Genomic DNA, 18,480 nt, shown 5'->3' with positions numbered 1-18,480 from the left:
CATTCACACACATGCACACAGAGTACACAAATACATACACGTGTGTATACACATGCATTCATACACACGCACACGTACACAGACAGGCATACACAGAGACACAAAAGTGTGCACACATACATGCACACAGACACATGTACACAATGCACAAACACATACACACATACACGTGTATGTACACACACACATGCATTCACACACAGACACATGCACCACACACGTACATACACACATAATTTTCAAAATTCATATTTAAATGGCTACAGTTTCAGAAAAAGATTGGAGTGCGCCTGTGTTCCTGAGGGCACGTGCCCAGTGGCATTACTGGGAGCTCCTCAGCCCTGGACTTGGAGTCTTCCTTTGGCTGAGCTGGGTCCCCATCCCCGCAGGCCCTGTGCCCATTGAGCAAGGCCAGGCTCTCTGGAATGGTACAGAGCAGGCTTTTCTGCCCTCCCAGCTTCCCGAGGGTCTCAGAGAGACTGTGCCTGGGACTATCTGCTGCTTGGTAGCTGGTCTGGCAGCTTTGCGTCAAAGGGCCTCCTGTCTAGGCCTCAGTGCTGCGTGGGCAGCGGGGACGAGTGTGGTCCCTCGGCCACTCCTGCAGCCCCTTCTGGCTCCTCGGCCCTGGGTGTCCTGCCCCAGCTGCTCTTGGGGGTGAGGGCGGAGGCCATTCTTTCTCCCCTGCCCTTCGTGGGGCAGACACCTGCCCAGAAAGTGTTGGGGTGGATGCACTGCCGTGACCCAGCCCCCAGCCTCTGTGTGTGTATGTGGACCTCGACTCGAGTGGCCTCCGCTCGAGCCCACCTCGCCCACACTCCCTTGTCACTGAGCAGCCCCGCCCTTGCTGTCCCTGCGGTATGTGGACCTCGACTCGAGCGGCCTCCACTCGAGCCCACCTCGCCCACACTCCCTTGTCACTGAGCAGCCCCGCCCTTGCTGTCCCTGCGGTATGTGGACCTCGACTCGAGCGGCCTCCACTCGAGCCCACCTCGCCCACACTCCCTTGTCACTGAGCAGCCCCGCCCTTGCTGTCCCTGCCGACGGCAGTGTGAGCCGTCCTTGCCGTGTTGGTTGCTGCTGTGGCTCCTTGTCCTGCTTCACTGTAACTGGCCCAGGGCAGGCTCAGGAGGGGTGGGCCCCGTGAGAGAGCTGTCACTTGTCACCTGCTGGGCAGACTCTGAGGATCCCTGGTGGTACAGTGGTTAAAGTGCTCAGCTGCTAACCAAAAGGTGGATGGATCGAACCCTGCAGCCACTCTGCGGGAGAAAGATGTGGCAGTCTGCTTCCGTAAAGATTTGCAGCCTTGGAAGTCCTATGGGGTGGCTCTACTCTGTCCTGTAAGGTCACTATGGGTTGGAATCGACTCAATGGCAGTAGGTTTGGGTTTGGGGCAGGCTCTGAGCCACGCCCTGTGGGGCTAATGTAGGCCACACCTGGGGGCGTGGCGTCTTTGCATCAGGCTCAAGCCTGGCAGCATATTCCCTGTTTTGTGACCAGCTTAGAGGTGGAAAGAAACTTAAAAAATATATATATCAACTTAAAAATTACCAGTGCAAAAACTTGCAACGCAATCACGTGGTTTGAAAGCCCAAAAGGATGGAAAATGCCAAGCGAGAGGGCTGTCTCCCGTCCCCTCCGCTCAGTTCCCATAATTTCTGATGTATTCTTCCAGAATTCTTTATGCTTATAAGCAAATCTAAGTATAGATTTTTGTGTTCTCCATTTTTTACCCAAGATGTTAGCTTTTTTTGTTAAATATGTAATACATGGTGAACTGGAAATTGTGGGCAAATGAAAACCAATAATGAAAATCCCCTGTGACCTGTTCGATCCCAGAGATAACCACTGTTAATGTTTCCATGTACATTCTGATCCCCCATGTGCTTTTTTAATGCAATAATTAGTTTGTGATATTTTGTATCTGCTTTAAAAAGAAAAAACATTAAAAAAAATTTTCCAGTCAACAAGTGTACAGAAGCTAAAAACAGACTTATAAAAATTTATTGTCTCTTTTCTTTGCATTCAGCACAACAGATGCTCTGTGTGGACCTATTTCAATAAAAAGCTTTTATGATTATAAAAACAAAAGCTTATTATAGGAAATTTTTATTTAAAAAATCACCAATGAATGTAACTAAAGGTCCCACCTCCCAAACAGACTCATTTTTCCCTGTTTACATTGTCTTATACGGGCAGGGTCTATGCCGTATACAATCTCATGTATTATTTTACACAGCCTGCCCTAAGTTTCCATGGCATTAGGAATTCAGTCACCATCATTTCAAGTCTGCACACACAGGCTGTTTACCAGCTCTCTGATGCCTGGAGGGTAGAGGCACCCCACCGCCTCCCTTGCCACCTGCAGGCCGTGTCCGTGGTAACAGTGGGATGCTCTGTCCTGGGGATGTCCCACAGCGTTTGAAGGTGTTCCACACTTAGGGGACACTTGGGGCCTTTTTGTTTGTAGCTCTGTGATGACCGCCGAGCGTCTGTCTGTCCGGGGTTATGCAGGTGCTGCTTGATGCTGGGCCTGTTGTTGAGGACAGCATGTGGGAAGAGAGGGAGAGAGTGCCAGGGGTCTACCCCTTGAAGAGAGGCGTGTCCCTGCTTCTGGGTCAGAACTGTCCCTTGGGAAGTGGTAGTCTCCCAGCACTATGGGGAGGAATGGTGCTACGAACTCATCCCTAAGTCTTCGTTCAGCCCTGGAGCCATGGGTTCCAGGAGAAATTTCAGGCGCCATCGGCCTGTGGAGCATTTCTGCTTGAACCCTGAATTCTGGGACACATCCAATGGTGTGGACCGTAGGACAGGCTCACTGACACTCCTGGCCAGCCCCAGGTGGCCACTGACTCAAGGCTGAGCTGCCCTGGGAGCTGGGAAGCTTAGTAGGCCACATGAAGGGGCGAGGAAGGGTGTTGGGCCCTGGGGCACTGGCTCACTGGTGTTCATGGGCCTGGCAGTGGCTGACGACTGTGTCTCTTGCTCCTGGGCACAGGTACTCCCGAGTTCATGGCACCCGAGATGTACGAGGAGCACTACGATGAGTCTGTGGATGTCTACGCTTTCGGGATGTGCATGCTAGAGATGGCCACCTCGGAGTACCCCTACTCGGAGTGCCAGAATGCCGCCCAGATCTACAGGAAGGTCACCTGTGTGAGTCTACCTCAGCCACCTTGCTAATACGACACGCGCTGAGGTGGGCTCTGTATATTCCTTTTTAAAATCCGCACAGAGGCCACCATCCAGGGAGGAAACAAAGCCACTTTACAGATGGACAAACTGAGGCTCAGCAAGCATGAGTTGCTCGAGGCCGCAGAGCTAGGAGGAAAACAACGTGGTGGTAATAGTGATGATGATAGTCTTGAGTGGTTGCTGCGTGCTTTGGACTTCACCACAACCCTGAGCACTCTCAGTAGCCTCTCCACTGCATGGTGAGGAAACTGAGGCTCAGAGAGATTATCACCCTCATGGGGCACCCAGCTAGCAGGCACCCAGCCTGCCTGTTCCCAGGGCGCCTCCTCTGAGCTGCCGCAGAGCTTCCTTTTCCCCATCTTCTTTATTTTGAAAACACAGTCTGTTTTCCTTTTCAGCGAAGTGCCAGTACTAGGCCAAGGGCAATCTAGGCCGCAGTCAGTACTGGGCAGGCAGTCCTGGGAATGCCAGCCCCTGTTTTGCTGTCGTGGCTTTTGCTTTAATTGAATGGCTTCAGCCGGGCAAACTAATCAGGCACCAGGCTTCTGTAGTTCTGGGAAGCTCCTCCCTGCACCCTGCACCTCAGTGGGGTGCCAGCCGGAGCATGGGTAGCCAGTACCGGGGCTGTGGCAGCCCACCTGGTGGGATGCCTGAACACAGGTAGGGCACGTGCTACTTCCGGTCACCCGTGCTCACCTGGGCTGCTGCTGTTTCCATAGACGCTCTCAGGCACCCGTGCACAAGGGGTTTGGTTCTTGGTGACCTGGGAGCAACTTGGCCCTCATCCCGTGCCCTCCCCTCAGTGCTCCTTGCAGGTCATAGCTCATTTCTCTCCTCGGCTGCTAATTCTGTGTTATGGGCCATTTGTTCATTTGTTTGTCCGTTGTGAGCCCCCACTGCATGCCAGGCGGTGCATTTGGTGCTGAGGGTTTAGGGAGGGAAGACAGTGTCCTAGACTTGTGGCACCATAGACGTGAGTCAGGAACCCCACCGCAAACATCGAGTCCCCTGGTAAGTGCTGGCAGAGAGGTCCTTGCAGGAGGCACAGGCAGTTGGCAGTGGAAGAAAGGGGGGATTCGAGAGAGATTTAGGGGTTCATTTTCCAGAACTTAGAGGGGTCTTGGGGTGAGGGTGCAGCAGGAGAGGAAGCCCTGGACAACCCCTGAGTTTCTGGCTTGCAGAAGTGGATGACTAATGGCACTGTCCACTGAGTTTCTATGTGGGCCCATGTCTGTTCAGGGCTAAGCAAGGGCTCAACTGTACCCTGCCTTCCCTGAGGAAGCAAACAAGAAGGGGGTGTTCCCTTATCCTTGGCAGCAGTACCTGAGGTCTGGGCTACGCGCCTGCTGCTTCGGCACCTCCTCCTCCCTCCGCCTCCCGCTGCAGGAAGGTCTTACCTATCCACCATCCACCTGCTCTTTCTGAGACCCCCAGGATCTCTCCTCTGGGGCCCCACTGCCCTCAGCACTCAGCCTCCCAGGACTCAGGGTCTGAGCATGCAGACAGGAGCCCATTAAAGAGCACCGTGGTCTCCATCATCTGTGGACTCTTCACCTACTCCGGGGACCTCAGCCTTTCAGAAGTTTGCATTAAAAAAAAATGTACACATGCATACGTATGTACATACACATACATATGTACACATATACACATATATGTATATACATTCATGTATACAATACACATATACATGTATACACACACACACACATCCAGGGAGGGTGAACGTGGACAGCAGACTCCTGCCTGCCGTTTCAAGCAGGAGCTGCTCACATACCCTCTTCACTTTGCTTTTTTTAGCCAAATTTGTGTGACTGAATGTGGGTGAGGTTGGTGTGATGAGCTGTACCATCAGTTGTGTGAACCGTGGGGTTGATAGCCTTGAAGCGGGGAGGCCCTGCCCCAGGCTGACCACCCTCCTGCTGGTCCCCAGCGCTGGGCTGCCCCTGGCCTGAGCCTCGGTCTTTCCCCGAGCTCCTATGGCAGTTAGATTTGCAGATGAAGGACAAGCTCAAGGAAATCTGGTTGTTATTTCTGTACATCCCATGACTATTCTGTGAGGAAGATGCTTCCATCTGTGAGCAGGAAGGAGGCACTGGAGCAGCAGGACTCCAGGAGGACAGGTGTAGGGACAGTGCCCTGTCTGACCCCATGCAGAGGGCTGGGCTCAGGGGGTCAGGAGGGCTAGACTGCCTGGGCATGAGTGTGTGGAGGCTCACGCTCTCCCTATCTCTGGTGCTCTCTCTCTCTTTTTTGTTGGGAAAATGTATCCTTCATGTTTTCAAGATTAAAAAAAACCCAAGACAAAGCTTTCTAAGGCCAGGTCTTGCTGAAGGAGGGAAGGATGTTACGGTTGATGCCCACAGTGTGTTTACCGTTTTTCAAGTTAGTTGTTCCCTTCCCTCCCCACAAAATAAGGAAACCCCAGGGGACTGCTGAATACCTGCTTCTACTGGAATCTCACACCAGGCAGCTGGGTGTACCCCCAACTCCCTCCATGTCCTGCCTAGTGGGCCAAGGAGAGGCCATACTTCCCTTAGGCACAGCAGCCCCCAGCAATCAACTGCCTGCCCTCTGGGGGCCTGGTCACCTGGAGGATTCCACAGAACGGTACAATCAGGGACCCTCCCATCACCACACTTGCTGCAGTGTAGGCCCAGAGGCCCTGGTGGCCTAGAGAAGGGGCATGGGGCTAGACCCAGGGCTTTGGTAGAAGGGCCTGCCCCTCCCACAGTTCTGGGCTCTCCTCCCCTCCCTGCACATAGGACCCTCCACAGCCCTGAGTGCTCCTACCTCCCTCCCTGCACACAGGACCCTCCACAGACCTGAGTGCTCCTCCGTCCCTGCACACAGGACCCTCCGCAGACCTGGGTGCTCCTCCCTCCCTGCACACAGGACCCTCCACAGCCCTGAGTGCTCCTCCCTCCCTGCACACAGGACCCTTCACAGCCCTGGGTGCTCCTCCCTCCCTGCACACAGGACCCTCCACAGCCCTGGGTGCTCCTCCCTCCCTGCACACAGGACCCTCCACAGCCCTGGGTACTCCTCCCTCCCTACACAGGACCCTCCACAGCCCTGGGTGCTCCTCCCTCCCTACACAGGACCCTCCAGTCCTGAGTGCTCCTCCCTTCCTACACAGGACCCTCCACAGCCCCAGGTACTCCTCCCTCCCTATACACAGGACCCTCAACAGCCCTGGGTGCTCCTCCCCTCTGTGGTCATGGGACCCTGCCCCCCATGGCTCTGGGGAGCTCCTCTCTCTACTCAGGTAGGACCCTTCCATGGCCCTGGATGCTCTTCCCCTTTGTGGGAATGGGATCCTTTTCCACGACCCCAAGGAGCTCCTTTCTCCACACAGGTTGGATCCCTACCGTGGGGTGCTCCTCCGCTACAGTGCGCCTGAGGCTCTTGCTGGTAGGCCCTGTGGATAAGGAGCTGACCCCTGCCCCACGGTAACCTTGGAGGTAGCTGGTTGGTGCTGATGTCTCCAAGTCCGAGACATACCAGGCTCTGGATCTGCTGTGTCTGAGAGAGGCTGAATGGACATGCCTGAGTCGGCGATTGCTTACTGACGGCCGTGCTCCTGGTTGTGGTCAGGTCATTTCTCATATGTTCCCACAGGGAGCCTCACCCCCAACGGGGCTGGGCTTCAGGGGCTTCGTTGTCTTGCCCATTGCCCTCCTGGACCAGTGAGCATACCCACAGGGGAGCCTTTCCTGCAAGGTTACGGGGGCCCTGGGCTGAGAAGGCCTTGGGGTGGACCTCCACTGGGAGCTGATGGCACCGAGAGAGTGAGGAAGAGACACTGTAGGGCGAGCCAGAGAACACTGACGTTTCCCTGCTGCCCCCATGATGTCCCTGGACTCAGATTGTGGCTGATGACAGCCTGTGACTTTGGGCTGGTGGCTGTGTCTCCTCTTCCTCCTTCTCCTGAACTGATTGCATGACCAAGGGCAGCAGCAAACAGTGAGTGCCTACTGTGTACTGGCCCTGTGCTGAGGTCCCGTATGCAGTACAGGTAGAAACTCATTTATTCTTCACTAGCCTGAGGCACTTTTTTTTTCTCCCTTTACAGATGGGGAAACCGATCCCCACAGAAGTAGAGTAGCTTGATGAAGGTCTTAGGGCTAGTAAGTGGCAGTGCTGGGACTGGAACAGTGTTTTGTTCCTGAGCCCAAACTATACTTTTCCCAAGTTGTTTAATGTTCCTGAGCTCACCTGAGAAGGTAGGGTAATAAATGCACACTCTCCTGTAAGGTACCTGTGAGGTCTATAGGAGACCCAGGATCAGGTGCCCAGGCCAGTGTTCATGGTGAGGATTGGGGCCGGGTGGAGGATGCCAGGGTGGGCAAGACCCCTCCAGTGGGACGTCCTCCACATGGGTGTTGCTGGTCTGGTGAAGCGAGCCCTCTGCAGTGTCAGCGAGGTCTCTGCTGTGATGTCAGCCGTCATTTCTCATCTTCCAGGCCTTACTTACAGCAGTCCCTAGGTAGAGGTTCAAACCAAAACGAAACGGAATCCCCACAGAACAAGCCTGTTGCGTGTGTCCCTCTCTTTGATGGGTGTTAGCGTCCGGTGGGCAGGACAGAGGCAGGTGGTTGGGATCCTCACCATTGCCCCACTGTGTGGCTTTGGACCAGTCCCTGGGTATCTCTGAGCCTCATTTTCCTCCTCTGCAAAGCTGTAGGAGCTGTGTATCTATATTTTGGACTCAGAGATCCCCATGACAGGTCCATCGTGGGCACCTCTCCCTACTGCTGCATTTGGCTTGACGTGGACATTGCTGGCCCAACTCAGGAGCAGGCTCTGCAGCCGAGTTCTGATCCACCCCTTCCCAGAAATGAATGCTATATTTGAGGTGTTAAACCCAGTATCAAATTCTGCAGCTGAGGTTGAGGCTTGTGCTCTGTGTTGTTGCCTAAGTGACATTTGTCATACGAGGTGAGGGACTTGACTTTGATGGTGACCCCAGGGAGCCAGTGCAGAATGTGACTGCCTAATGCTTTAACAATGGTATGAGTAAACTGCGAGGTATTTTCCAGAGAAATTTATTTCTTCAAGGAAAACTCAATAATAGGAAAACCAGGCTATTAGCTTGAAGCAGTGGACGAGGAGGGTTTACAGGGGGCTTTGCAGAGTGGTTTCACACACTCATTCCAGGAAAGCATTATCTTGCCTAGGGTGTATTGGGAGCCCTGGTGGCACAGTGGTTAAGAGCTACAGCTACTAACCAAAAGGTCGGCAGTTCGAATCCATCAGCCACTTCTTTGAAACCCTGTGGGGCAGTGCTGCTCTGTCCTGTGGGGTCACTATGAGTTGGAATTGACTCAGTGGCAATGGGTTTGGGTTTTTTGGCATAGGATGTGTTGGGCTTGGATCTGTGGGTGTATAGTTTTCATCAAAGTTTGAAAGCCTTTGGCCATTATTATTTCAAATAATTTTTCTATTCTATACTGCCGCATCCTCTTAGGATTTCAGTTATATATATTGTATGTATATATGACCGCTTGATATTATCCCAGAGAGTGAGATTAACTGAACAGAGCCTCATGTCCTTTTCTCTCTGTGCTTCATTTCAGATAGATTCTATTACTGTGCCTTCAAGTTCATTCATGTTTTCTGTCACTTAGGCAACAACACGAAGCATAAGCCTCATGTTTTCTCCTGAAATGTCTTATTTCCTGTTAATCTGTTCCAGTGGATGTTTCATTTCAGATATTGTATATATCATCTCTAGGTTGTTTGGTTCCTTTATATCTACCATTCTGTTCCTCATTAAGTTCATTTTCCTTTAAACACTTTACCCAGCTATAATAACTTTTAAAATCCTTTTCCGTAAGTTCCAGTGTCTCTCTCATTTCTGGGTCTCTTTCTCTTGATGAATTTTTCTGCTAGGTTATGGATCACATTTTCCTACTTCTTGGCATATCTAGTAATCACCCCATGTGAGCTCTGGGAATTGTTCTGCCTACCACTCCCCAGTCATTCTCTGCCCAGCCTTGTGGAATTTACTCTGCCCATGTGGCCTTGTGCTCAGCAAAGACTCGTGGGGATCCACATGCAAATGTCTGGGGCTCTTTCTCTGCATAGCTCCCTCCTTTCTGGGACTCTGCCTCCTCAGCCTCCTCAGTATCCCAAAACTCTGAGCTCCATCCCTTCAACTCAGGGATTCCCTCCCTGCCCACAGCCTGGAACCTGTCTTCATGCAGTAAACTGGAACAGTGGGAGGGTCTGCTTCCTTTGTGTCCTTTCTCTGACATCATCACCTTGTACTTCCTGCTGCTAAATGCCTGACATCATTGTTTTATGTGTTTTGTCCAGTTTTCTAGTAGATTATGAGTTAAGTCCAGTTGTTCCACCATGGGTGGGGAGTGGATGTTACCTGCACTGGGCGGCGGGGGCGGGGATGCCTTGGATCACCCAATCCTGGGTGTCATGCTAGGTCACATAATTCCCCTCATCTTGTTTCAGGGTATCAAGCCAGCCAGCTTTGAGAAAGTGCATGATCCTGAGATCAAGGAGATTATTGGGGAGTGTATCTGTAAAAACAAAGAGGAAAGGTGAGTCCCAGGGTTGGGTTCTGTGATATTTCTCCAGGTGAATTATCTCAACTGGTATTTGGAGCTGTACTGAAGACCAGAAAAAGAGAACTTCAAAAGAGGGCAAGACCAGCTTCAGCACGCAGTGTCTCGGCAGGCAGACGGGCTGCCGTGAGGATTGGCCTTGGGTGCACACCAGCAAGCCCTGGGCCAGCACCTTGGTTTCAGAGAGCCCTCACCCCACTTCCTCACCTTCCTGGTGCATGCTGTCCTGAGCTCCCCACCCCTCTGCCTCTTCTCTCCTTGGCAGGCCCCTCCTCCCCTGCCTAGCCTTGGCTGGCTGAGCTCCTGGGTCTCTGCCCTCTTCTGTATTTTCTCTGTATTGTCCCCTGTGGGCTTATCCTTGTCCATGGCCTTAGATGATGTAATGGCCCCATGTCAGGTGCTCCCAGGTTCATCTTCAGTCCTGACCTGTCTTCTGAACTCCAGCCTATATATTTTACATACCCATTTGACCCATGTCGGAAGTAGCATGCCCAGTTGGTGCCCGTGAGCTAGCCAGTAGAACCTGTTCCCCCACCTCAGGTCAGGGCACCTCCTTCCCCACTGTCAGCCAGAGAGCTGGGTTGCTTCTGCAACCTGCCGCCCACTCTCTGCCCTCCTTCCCCCTCCTACTTTTTCTTTCCCCATCAGCCTCCTTCTACCCCTGTACTCCTCTAGGCCTACTCCTGCTCTGCCTGCCTCTCCCCATGCCTCCTCCTCTACTTCTTCCACACCTCTCCTCACCCCTTCCTGCCCTCCCCACACCTCCTCCTCTACTCCTTCCACACCTCTCCTCACCCCTCCCCTGCCTTCCCCGTGCCTCCTCCTCTACTCCTTCCACACCTCTCCTCACCCCTCCTTGCCCTCCCACTCCTCCTCCTCTACTCCTTCCACACCTCTCCTCACCTCTCCCCTGCCTTCCCCACACCTCCTCCTCTACTCTTTCCACACCTCTCCTCATCCCCCCTGCCCTTCCCATGCCTCCTTGCCCTTTTTTCTCTCCCTCCTCCCCCCCTTGCCCCTGACATCACCGTCTGCTTTCACTCTCCCCCAGCATTGTCCCCTGTCTGTTCCCATGGCTACCATCATAGTCTCAGCAGTGACTCTGCCCTGACCTCTATGTCTTCTCTCCTGCCCCTGAAGGTTATCACATTTTAATCTTTGAAAAAAAAACTAGAAGATTGTGAAATATAACTCACATCAGGAAAGTTCAGAAACAGCAGTGCAGAGGCAAACCCTGTGAAACCACCACCTGATCAAGAAAAACATTGTCAGCCCCTAGTTCCCTGTGAGGGGCGTACTACCTCTCCCTCCTCCACCAAAGCCAGTGCTCTCTTCTCCTTGGAAAACAGCACTGAAGGCGCTTGTCATCTGTGCTGGAAATCATTCTCCCATGGTCCTCTCCTGGGCACATACCCACAGAACCGTGTGCACGTGGCCCTAAGTTCATCAGCAGGGGTGCCCTGTGAGGCAGCACTGCTCAACGTGAAAGGGGTGAAGTGGGGACACCACCAGCCTGGTGACTCTCACAGATGTGATCAGTGGGAGAAGCCAGACACCAAATGGCGCCTGCTGTATGAGTCCACATATATGTAACTCTAGAAAAGGGAAGGCAAAGCTAGTGTTTAGGGACAGGTGTTGCAACAGCAAGACGATAGAAAAGAGCAGGAAGTGGTTGCCGTAGCATGTTCCTTCTCCACGCAGCAGCCTGACCCCTAGGTGGTTCCCTGCTCAGAGCCCTTCAGGTGGACCTCTGGTCCTGTGGGTTCTCAGCCTTGCTTACCTCTGAACCCACCTGCTCCCTCACTCACCGCCCTGGGACCCTGGCTGGAAGAGCCCCACCTGTCTGCCTCACCAGCCGCTCCTCTGAAGGAGGGCTCCCTCAGTGTGTCACGGCTCCTGTGGAGCAGGGGCCACCCCAAGCCTTCTCCCTGTCCCTTCTGGCCGTGAGGCGGTGAGCCCAGGAGGCAGGGTGTTGTAGTCCCAGAGCCAGAGACCTCCGTGATGAGTGAGGTGCGCCAGCACATGAGTGGTGCTTGTAGCTGCATCGTGGAAGCCTAACGTTTTAAAATTCTCTGTATTCATTGGATTTTGTACAATGAGCACATTTTATTTTTATAATGAGGAGAAAACAGGAAACCTTAAAATATTATGTAGTGAGACCACACTGCTTCGTAATTTCCTCTCATCCCCTGGGCGCTAAGGAATGGACATGTGAACTCTGTGCTGCCCTCAAGGGCAGAGCCTGGCCTGCCAGGTGTGCCCTGCGAGCGGAGAACTTCCTAGTGACGTGGGCCGTGTAACCCCTGTCACGCCACAGGCCTTTTTCCTGCCTTCTTCCATGCCTGCGCCAGGCCCCCAGGAACCTGGCTCAGGAGGGCCTAATCTGGTCGTATGGGCCCCACACAGTGACCCTCCTGGTCAGCCTGCTGCCCCTCCCACAGGTATGAGATCAAGGACCTCCTGAGCCATGCCTTCTTTGCGGAGGACACTGGAGTCCGAGTGGAGCTGGCGGAGGAGGACCACGGCCGCAAGTCCACCATTGCCCTCCGGCTCTGGGTAGAAGACCCCAAGAAGCTGAAGGGGAAACCCAAGGACAATGGGGCCATCGAGTTCACCTTTGATCTGGAGAAGGAGACGCCGGACGACGTGGCACAGGAAATGGTAACACTTACTTGTCTGCTCCCCCCCCGCCCCCGCCACGTGGTGAACAACCGGGGCAGGGTGGGTGGGCTGTGCTCTGCGAGATTAGAAGGGAAGCAGTCATGCCCCCACTGCCCAGAAAGCTCTCAGCCTGAGAAGAATGCAGGCTGGTGGCCAGCTGCGGGCACTGGGCGGGAAGCTTGTGGTGGGCAGGGACGGGGACTGGTGCTGGCCACACCAGCGAGTGTGTCTGTGGTAAAGGGATTATATGTGAAGGCAGTGAGAGTGAACAAGAAGCTTCAGTGTATCAGGAAAGGTCTTGCGTGTTTTGAGCGATTTCTTGCTAACTTGGCTTACATGTGGTGGCTTTGAGTTGGGGTTCGTTGCTTTCTGTTTTGTCTTTGGGGGCATTATTGGGGCCATTTTCACTTCTGGCCCCTGTTACTTTACTTTTCCATGGAGAAAGGCCAAGGTAGGGCCAGGCTTTCCTATCTTCACCCTCCCTACCTCGCCTCCTCCCCCATGCTGTTGCCCCAAAGGCCTGCTGTCCTGGTGAAGGGCAGTGGGGGAGGGTGGGCACCACACCTGGGATCCGGCCAGCCTCCTGGAGGAGAGGCAGGAGAGGTGGCTGTGTGTGTGCCCTGGTGGTGGTAGACCTTGATCCCTGCCTGGAGGAACCCTGAATAAGCCTTGGTCCTGTTGAGTGGGGAGCCTCCACGTGACCCCAGGAGTCGCTGTGTGGTGGCCACCACATGGCCTGGGAGGGTGTGATTGACCAGCTCCTGCGTCCTGGTTTGTCCAGGTCGGCACCCTCTCTGTGCTGCACGTGCATGTAATAGGTCAGTGTGCTCTGTGTCCTGAGTGGGCCCCGGACCCTGATAAATTTGTGTGGCACGCAGGTGCATTTTTAAATTCAGTAACTGTGTATTTGCTTTGTTTGCTATTGAAATTAGTGCTAGACATTAGGTCTCTGAATCCGTGAACCCTTTCTACTTGTTACGATATAGAGGTTCCGTTACATTTATGTGTAAGTCTAAAAACGGACTGAATTTAGAGAACAAATACCAAGTAATTAATAGAGGTGATGTCAGTTTCCTGGGCCAGCAGTAACAAATTACCACACGCTTGGGTGGCTTAGAACAACGAAAATTCATTCTCTCACAGTTCTGGAGGCCAAAAGTCTAAAATCAAGGTGCCAGCAGGGCCAGGCCTCCCCCCGCCCCCGCCCCGCCAAAGGCCCTAGCGGGTAATCCTTTCCCGCCTCCTCCAGCCTCTGGTGGGCCTAGGCCTGCTTTGGGTTGCGGCAGCATCTGTCCAGTCTTTGCCCTCATCTTCACATGTGTGTGTCTGTGTCTTCCTCTGCTGCTCTCTTATAAGGGCACCAATAACGTAAGATTAGGGCCCTCAATTCCAGGATGGCCTCATGTTAACTGATAACATCTGCAGAGACCCTATGTCCAAAGAAGGTCACATTCACAGGCACCAGGGTAAAAGGACTGAATATATCTTTTTGGGGCACAACCCCACCTGCAACAGGGGGCGTGCAGGAAGGGCAGAAGTTTGTGAGTGCTGAGGTTTAAGAAATGCTGGTGGAGTGTCGAGAGTCCTTTGGGGAAACTTTTAAGTGTCTGGAGGGAGCCCGAGCCCCGCACTAGCTGTCTGGAGGTGGATGAGGCGGCTGGCCATGGGAAGAATCTATAGGCCTTCGTGGAGGCGAATAGGCCCCTGCTGCCTCCCCAGGTCCTGATACTAGTCTGTCCTTGGCCTGGCCTCCCCTGAGCTCCTGAGCCACCCCCAGTCCAGGTAAGGCTTGATCTGTGCTGCTTCAGAACATTAAAGTGCTAGCTTACTCCTTAGCTTTTCCTTGTTGGTTTGAAGACAACAAGCATACTTTAAAACGTTATTTAAAAAGGAAGTGACTGCAAATGCAGCACCCGTACCAGCTGTCGTAGTGGAAGACGACTTTACAAAGTGAAGCAGCCGGAGCAAAGCCATGTTCCCACAGCCCTGGCACATCCAGCAGGCTCTGATGTTGGCCTGAGGCCTGCTTTCTGTTGATGAAAACAGACTAGCAAGTGTTGGGTGCCAGAGACATTCTGGAATCCCAGTGAGACCTCCCTCTTAAGGTTATCTGAAGATTTGCAGAGAATGCCTGTAGGGCAGCTTTCTTACTGCCCCCCAAAAGTCATCTCCCAGACAGTCCCACAGCAGGCAGGGAGCAGGCATGTGGAGAGTTAGGGGGTCCCCCAGGATACTGGCCTCAGACACCCTGGGGGAGTAGGGGGTACACACAGCCAGGGAGCAGCCATCATGGAGGATGGAGCACATGACCATTCCACCTTATGCCTCCATATAATCAAGACGCAGGGAGGAGGCCTGCAAGGTGGCTAAATCCTTCAGCATCCAGGAAACAGCAGAAAGTGCCCTGGTGAGGAATAGTGGGGGTGGCTTTGAAGAGAGACAGAAGGAAAAATAGGCCATGGCTGTGGAGCCCGGCAGGAAATAGAAATGGGAGGCCAGGGTTTGTGAGAGGCCTAGATGTCCTCCTTGCCATCTGTGGTTGTGTCACTGCAAGCCAGCGAGGTGTCTGGGGTTGGGCGGGGTGAGCGTCCTGGGTGGGTGACCATGTGGGCAGTTGGTGTTTACTTGCTGACCAGTGGTGTCAACCAGGGCAAGGGCTTTCTTGCCAGGCCCTGCTAGGATTGTGTGACATGGAAGGCTGTGTACGCATGCTGAGTAGGACTAGGGGCCCCATGGGCATACCTGGGCAGTGCCAGGATCAGTGACAAACTGTGGAGTGGGGCTGCACCCCAGCCCTGTGTGTGAGGAGAGCCCCCTGTCCCATCGCTGCCCCCTGTGGCCAGGGTCCCAGGCCTGGAGCTGGAGAAGAAGCCCACTCCTGCCTCTCAGAGCCTGTGGGCAGGCTCCTCCCCACACGTGGAAGGTGGGGTTTCTGACTGGGAGGGGGCTGGCGGACCCTGTCAGCAGGACCTGTTGGCCTTCAGCCACCCCTCTGGGGTCTGGGCTGTGGGCAGCCTCTGCTCACACCTGTCTGCTGTTGGGCGTGGGGCGGGGGGCTGGGGGGAGCAGGGCAGAGGGGCAGGGGTGTGGCATCAATCACATTTCAGCAGATTTCCTTAGGGCCTGTGCTGTCAATCAGAGATCTCTTCCTTCTTTTATTTTGTTGTGGTAAAATGTATATTTAAAAACGTGCCATTGTAACCATTTTAAGTGCACAGTTCATTGACATTACTCACATTCACCGTTCTATGCAGCCACCACCTCTATCCATTCCCAGAAGCTCTCAATCAGCTCAGGCAGAAACTCAGCACCCCTGAAGCTATAGGCCCCCCCTTTTCTTCTCCCACTCATCCACAGTAACTACTAATAAACTTCGGTCTTGATGCATTTGCCTATTCTAGATACTTCACATAAATGGGATCGTACAGTATTGGTGCTTTTGTGACTGACTGACTTCACTCAGCATGTTTTCATGGTTCATCCATGAGGTAGCACGCAGCAAGACTTCTTTTCTCTGTATGGCTGAGTATTATTCCATTGTATGAATGGACCGCGCTTTGTTTATCCATTCATCTGTTGATGGCAGGATTTTCTTTTCAGTAAATCTTTTTTGGAAATAATCAGAAACATACAGAAAAGTTGCAAATGCACTACAAAGGGCTGGCATCTTTTAGAAATAAATTGTGGACCCCAATATCCCATCCTCCCAACGTCTGCATTAGCGTCTGGTTTCTACAGACGAGCAGGTTATCCTACTTCACCACCGGCAGTCAGCATCAGGAAGTCAGCAGAGGCCCTCGCTGCCCGCTTTCCTCAGACCCCAGCCAGATCTTGCCAGCTGTCCCAGTAGCGCCGATTCAGTAGCTCAGAATGACGTCCTGTGTTTTAGTTGTGTCTCTTTACTCTCTGATTTCCATGATGACACCCTGGAGAGCACAGTCACTGTGCACTCTCTCCCAGGTTACCTTTCTCTCTGTTGCTTCCTGACTGCACTCAGGTGTGGTGTCTCTGGCAGGAATTCCCCAGGAGTGGGGCTGGTCCTCAGTGCATCCTGCCTGGTGACACTTAGTATCCGTCTGTCCTACTGCTAAGGGTGCTCCCTGTGACCTCCTGGTTGAGGTGGTGTCTACCACCCTCTCCACTGTGAAGTCACTCTTTCCCCTTTGCAATGAATAAGTATTTTGTGGGGGAGGCACATTTAGACGTGTGTAAATGTCCCATTTTTCATCAAATTTTCCGTTTTTTTTTTTTGTTTGTTTATATTTGTATGGACACTTGTGTCCAGGTAAAGAACAACAACACAACATTAGATGGGGAGGCCTCTCCAGGAGGAACTTCAGAGCAGAGCCCCTTGAGCAAGAGCCACTGTGCAGAAAGCAGGGCTGGGCACCCTGACGTGGGATGCGGGGGCAAGGGTGGGCCCTGTGGTTCCTGTGTTGCTAACCAGCCTGGTGGCCCCTTTGCAGATTGAATCAGGATTCTTCCATGAGAGTGATGTGAAGATCGTGGCGAAATCGATCCGGGACCGGGTGGCACTGATCAAGTGGCGGCGGGAGAGGATCTGGCCCGCCCTGCAGTCCTCGGAGGTGCAGGCCACCGAGAGCCCCGACAAGACCAGGGGCTCCCAGGTGCCACTGCAGGTCCAGGTGACGTACCACACACAGGGCGGGCGTCCAGAGCCCGAGGAGCCTGAGGCCGACCAGCACTTCTTCCCACCCAAGCTCCCTGCGAGCGCCACGTCCCTTGCATGTGAGTCTGCCCTGCAGCAGGCTAGCCGGGCTCGGGGCCTGCACTGTGGGGGCTGCTTCGGGCCTTTAACAAGCAGCTGTTTGGTAAAGAAAAGTTGAGTCCTCTTGCTGTGCTGTGCTGAGGTGCTCTCTGGGGAGGATGATCAGCAGTGTGCTTTGAAGCACAATGGTTGAGTCTCCATGGAGTTGCATAAAGTCTGGGCTGTGGGCATCCCTAGTAAGCTCTGGGGGGCCTCCCGCATCTTGCGGAGCTCCCTCTCCCATCATCATCCCAGGGCCAAGGTCTGCCTTGGGCATCTGAGGATGGTGGGGCTGGTGGGACAGGCACCAAGCAGGCTATGAAGCCTAGTTCCTCCGCACATGGGTTCTGGCCAGTGTGGGGCCCAGTGTCCAGCCCCTACGGAGTCGGGCAGTGTCCTTCGATGTCACAGTGTGACCAGTGAAGTGTAAGGCCCACCTAAGTCCAGCTTCTCAGGACAGATGGCCAGAGGCCCACCAGGGTGCGGGGCCCAGCATGTGGGCAGGTGCAAACCTCCTGTGTCCTGACAGGACAGTCTGATCCATCCCTTCCTCCCTGTGGACTTGTCCTCAAGGGATGCTAATCATCCCTGCCTTGCAGGCTGGGGGAGGGGGCCACAGGGGCACAGAGTTCAATATGGCATAGCAGCACTTGGGGGCATCCGTTTCATCCTCGATGCAGCCGTCAGTGGGAGGAGCAGGTCGGCTGCTCTTGGCGGTGGCATTTGCCTCCAGGGCATCCTTCCTCTATGTTACGTTAGTCCTAGTGGCCAAACCTCTCAGATCATATACATGGTATAAAATTCAAAGTCTGAAGGGCATATGATAAAAATTCACTTAATTTTTCTCCCTAGAGGCAACTGGTATTACCAGTTTCTAAAATGCCCTCCCAGAGATAGCCTACCACACACACACACCACACACATGCACGTACACACACATGCTCACACACACCACACACTCGTACACACACGCTCACACACATGCGTGCTCATGTACACCACATACATGTGCTCACACACCATACATGTATGTTTGCACATACACCATACGCACATGCACGCCACACACACGCACAGGCACACCTCTTTTTGCCTTCATTACACAAATGAGAGTTCATGATACATTCTCTCTGCATCTGCTTGTGATTGCTGCACATCAGAACATGGAGACCGTCTTCCTTTTTCCTGGTGGTGTACTTACTATTCCAGTGGAAGAACCATGGTGTACCTTATAGGGGCGAACTTAGGGAACACCAGCCTGCAGATGCACAGTCA

The 18,480-nt window shown here is 53.5% G+C and overlaps 1 protein-coding gene across 1 annotated transcript in view; it reads left to right on the top strand.

Moving 5' to 3' along the window:
• Positions 1-18,480, top strand: part of LOC100659866 (serine/threonine-protein kinase WNK2) — a 122,701-nt gene that overhangs the window by 95,082 nt on the left and 9,139 nt on the right. The window contains exons 4-7 of the mRNA XM_064290970.1: positions 2,996-3,153; positions 9,664-9,752; positions 12,218-12,437; positions 16,904-17,186. Coding sequence (XP_064147040.1) covers positions 2,996-3,153; positions 9,664-9,752; positions 12,218-12,437; positions 16,904-17,186 — 750 coding nt within the window. The remainder of the gene's footprint in view (positions 1-2,995; positions 3,154-9,663; positions 9,753-12,217; positions 12,438-16,903; positions 17,187-18,480) is intronic.

The sequence above is a fragment of the Loxodonta africana genome, chromosome 9 (genome assembly GCF_030014295.1).
Source record: "Loxodonta africana isolate mLoxAfr1 chromosome 9, mLoxAfr1.hap2, whole genome shotgun sequence".
Classification (NCBI taxonomy): Eukaryota; Metazoa; Chordata; class Mammalia; order Proboscidea; family Elephantidae; genus Loxodonta; species Loxodonta africana.
This window is presented reverse-complemented; position numbering and strand designations above follow the sequence as displayed.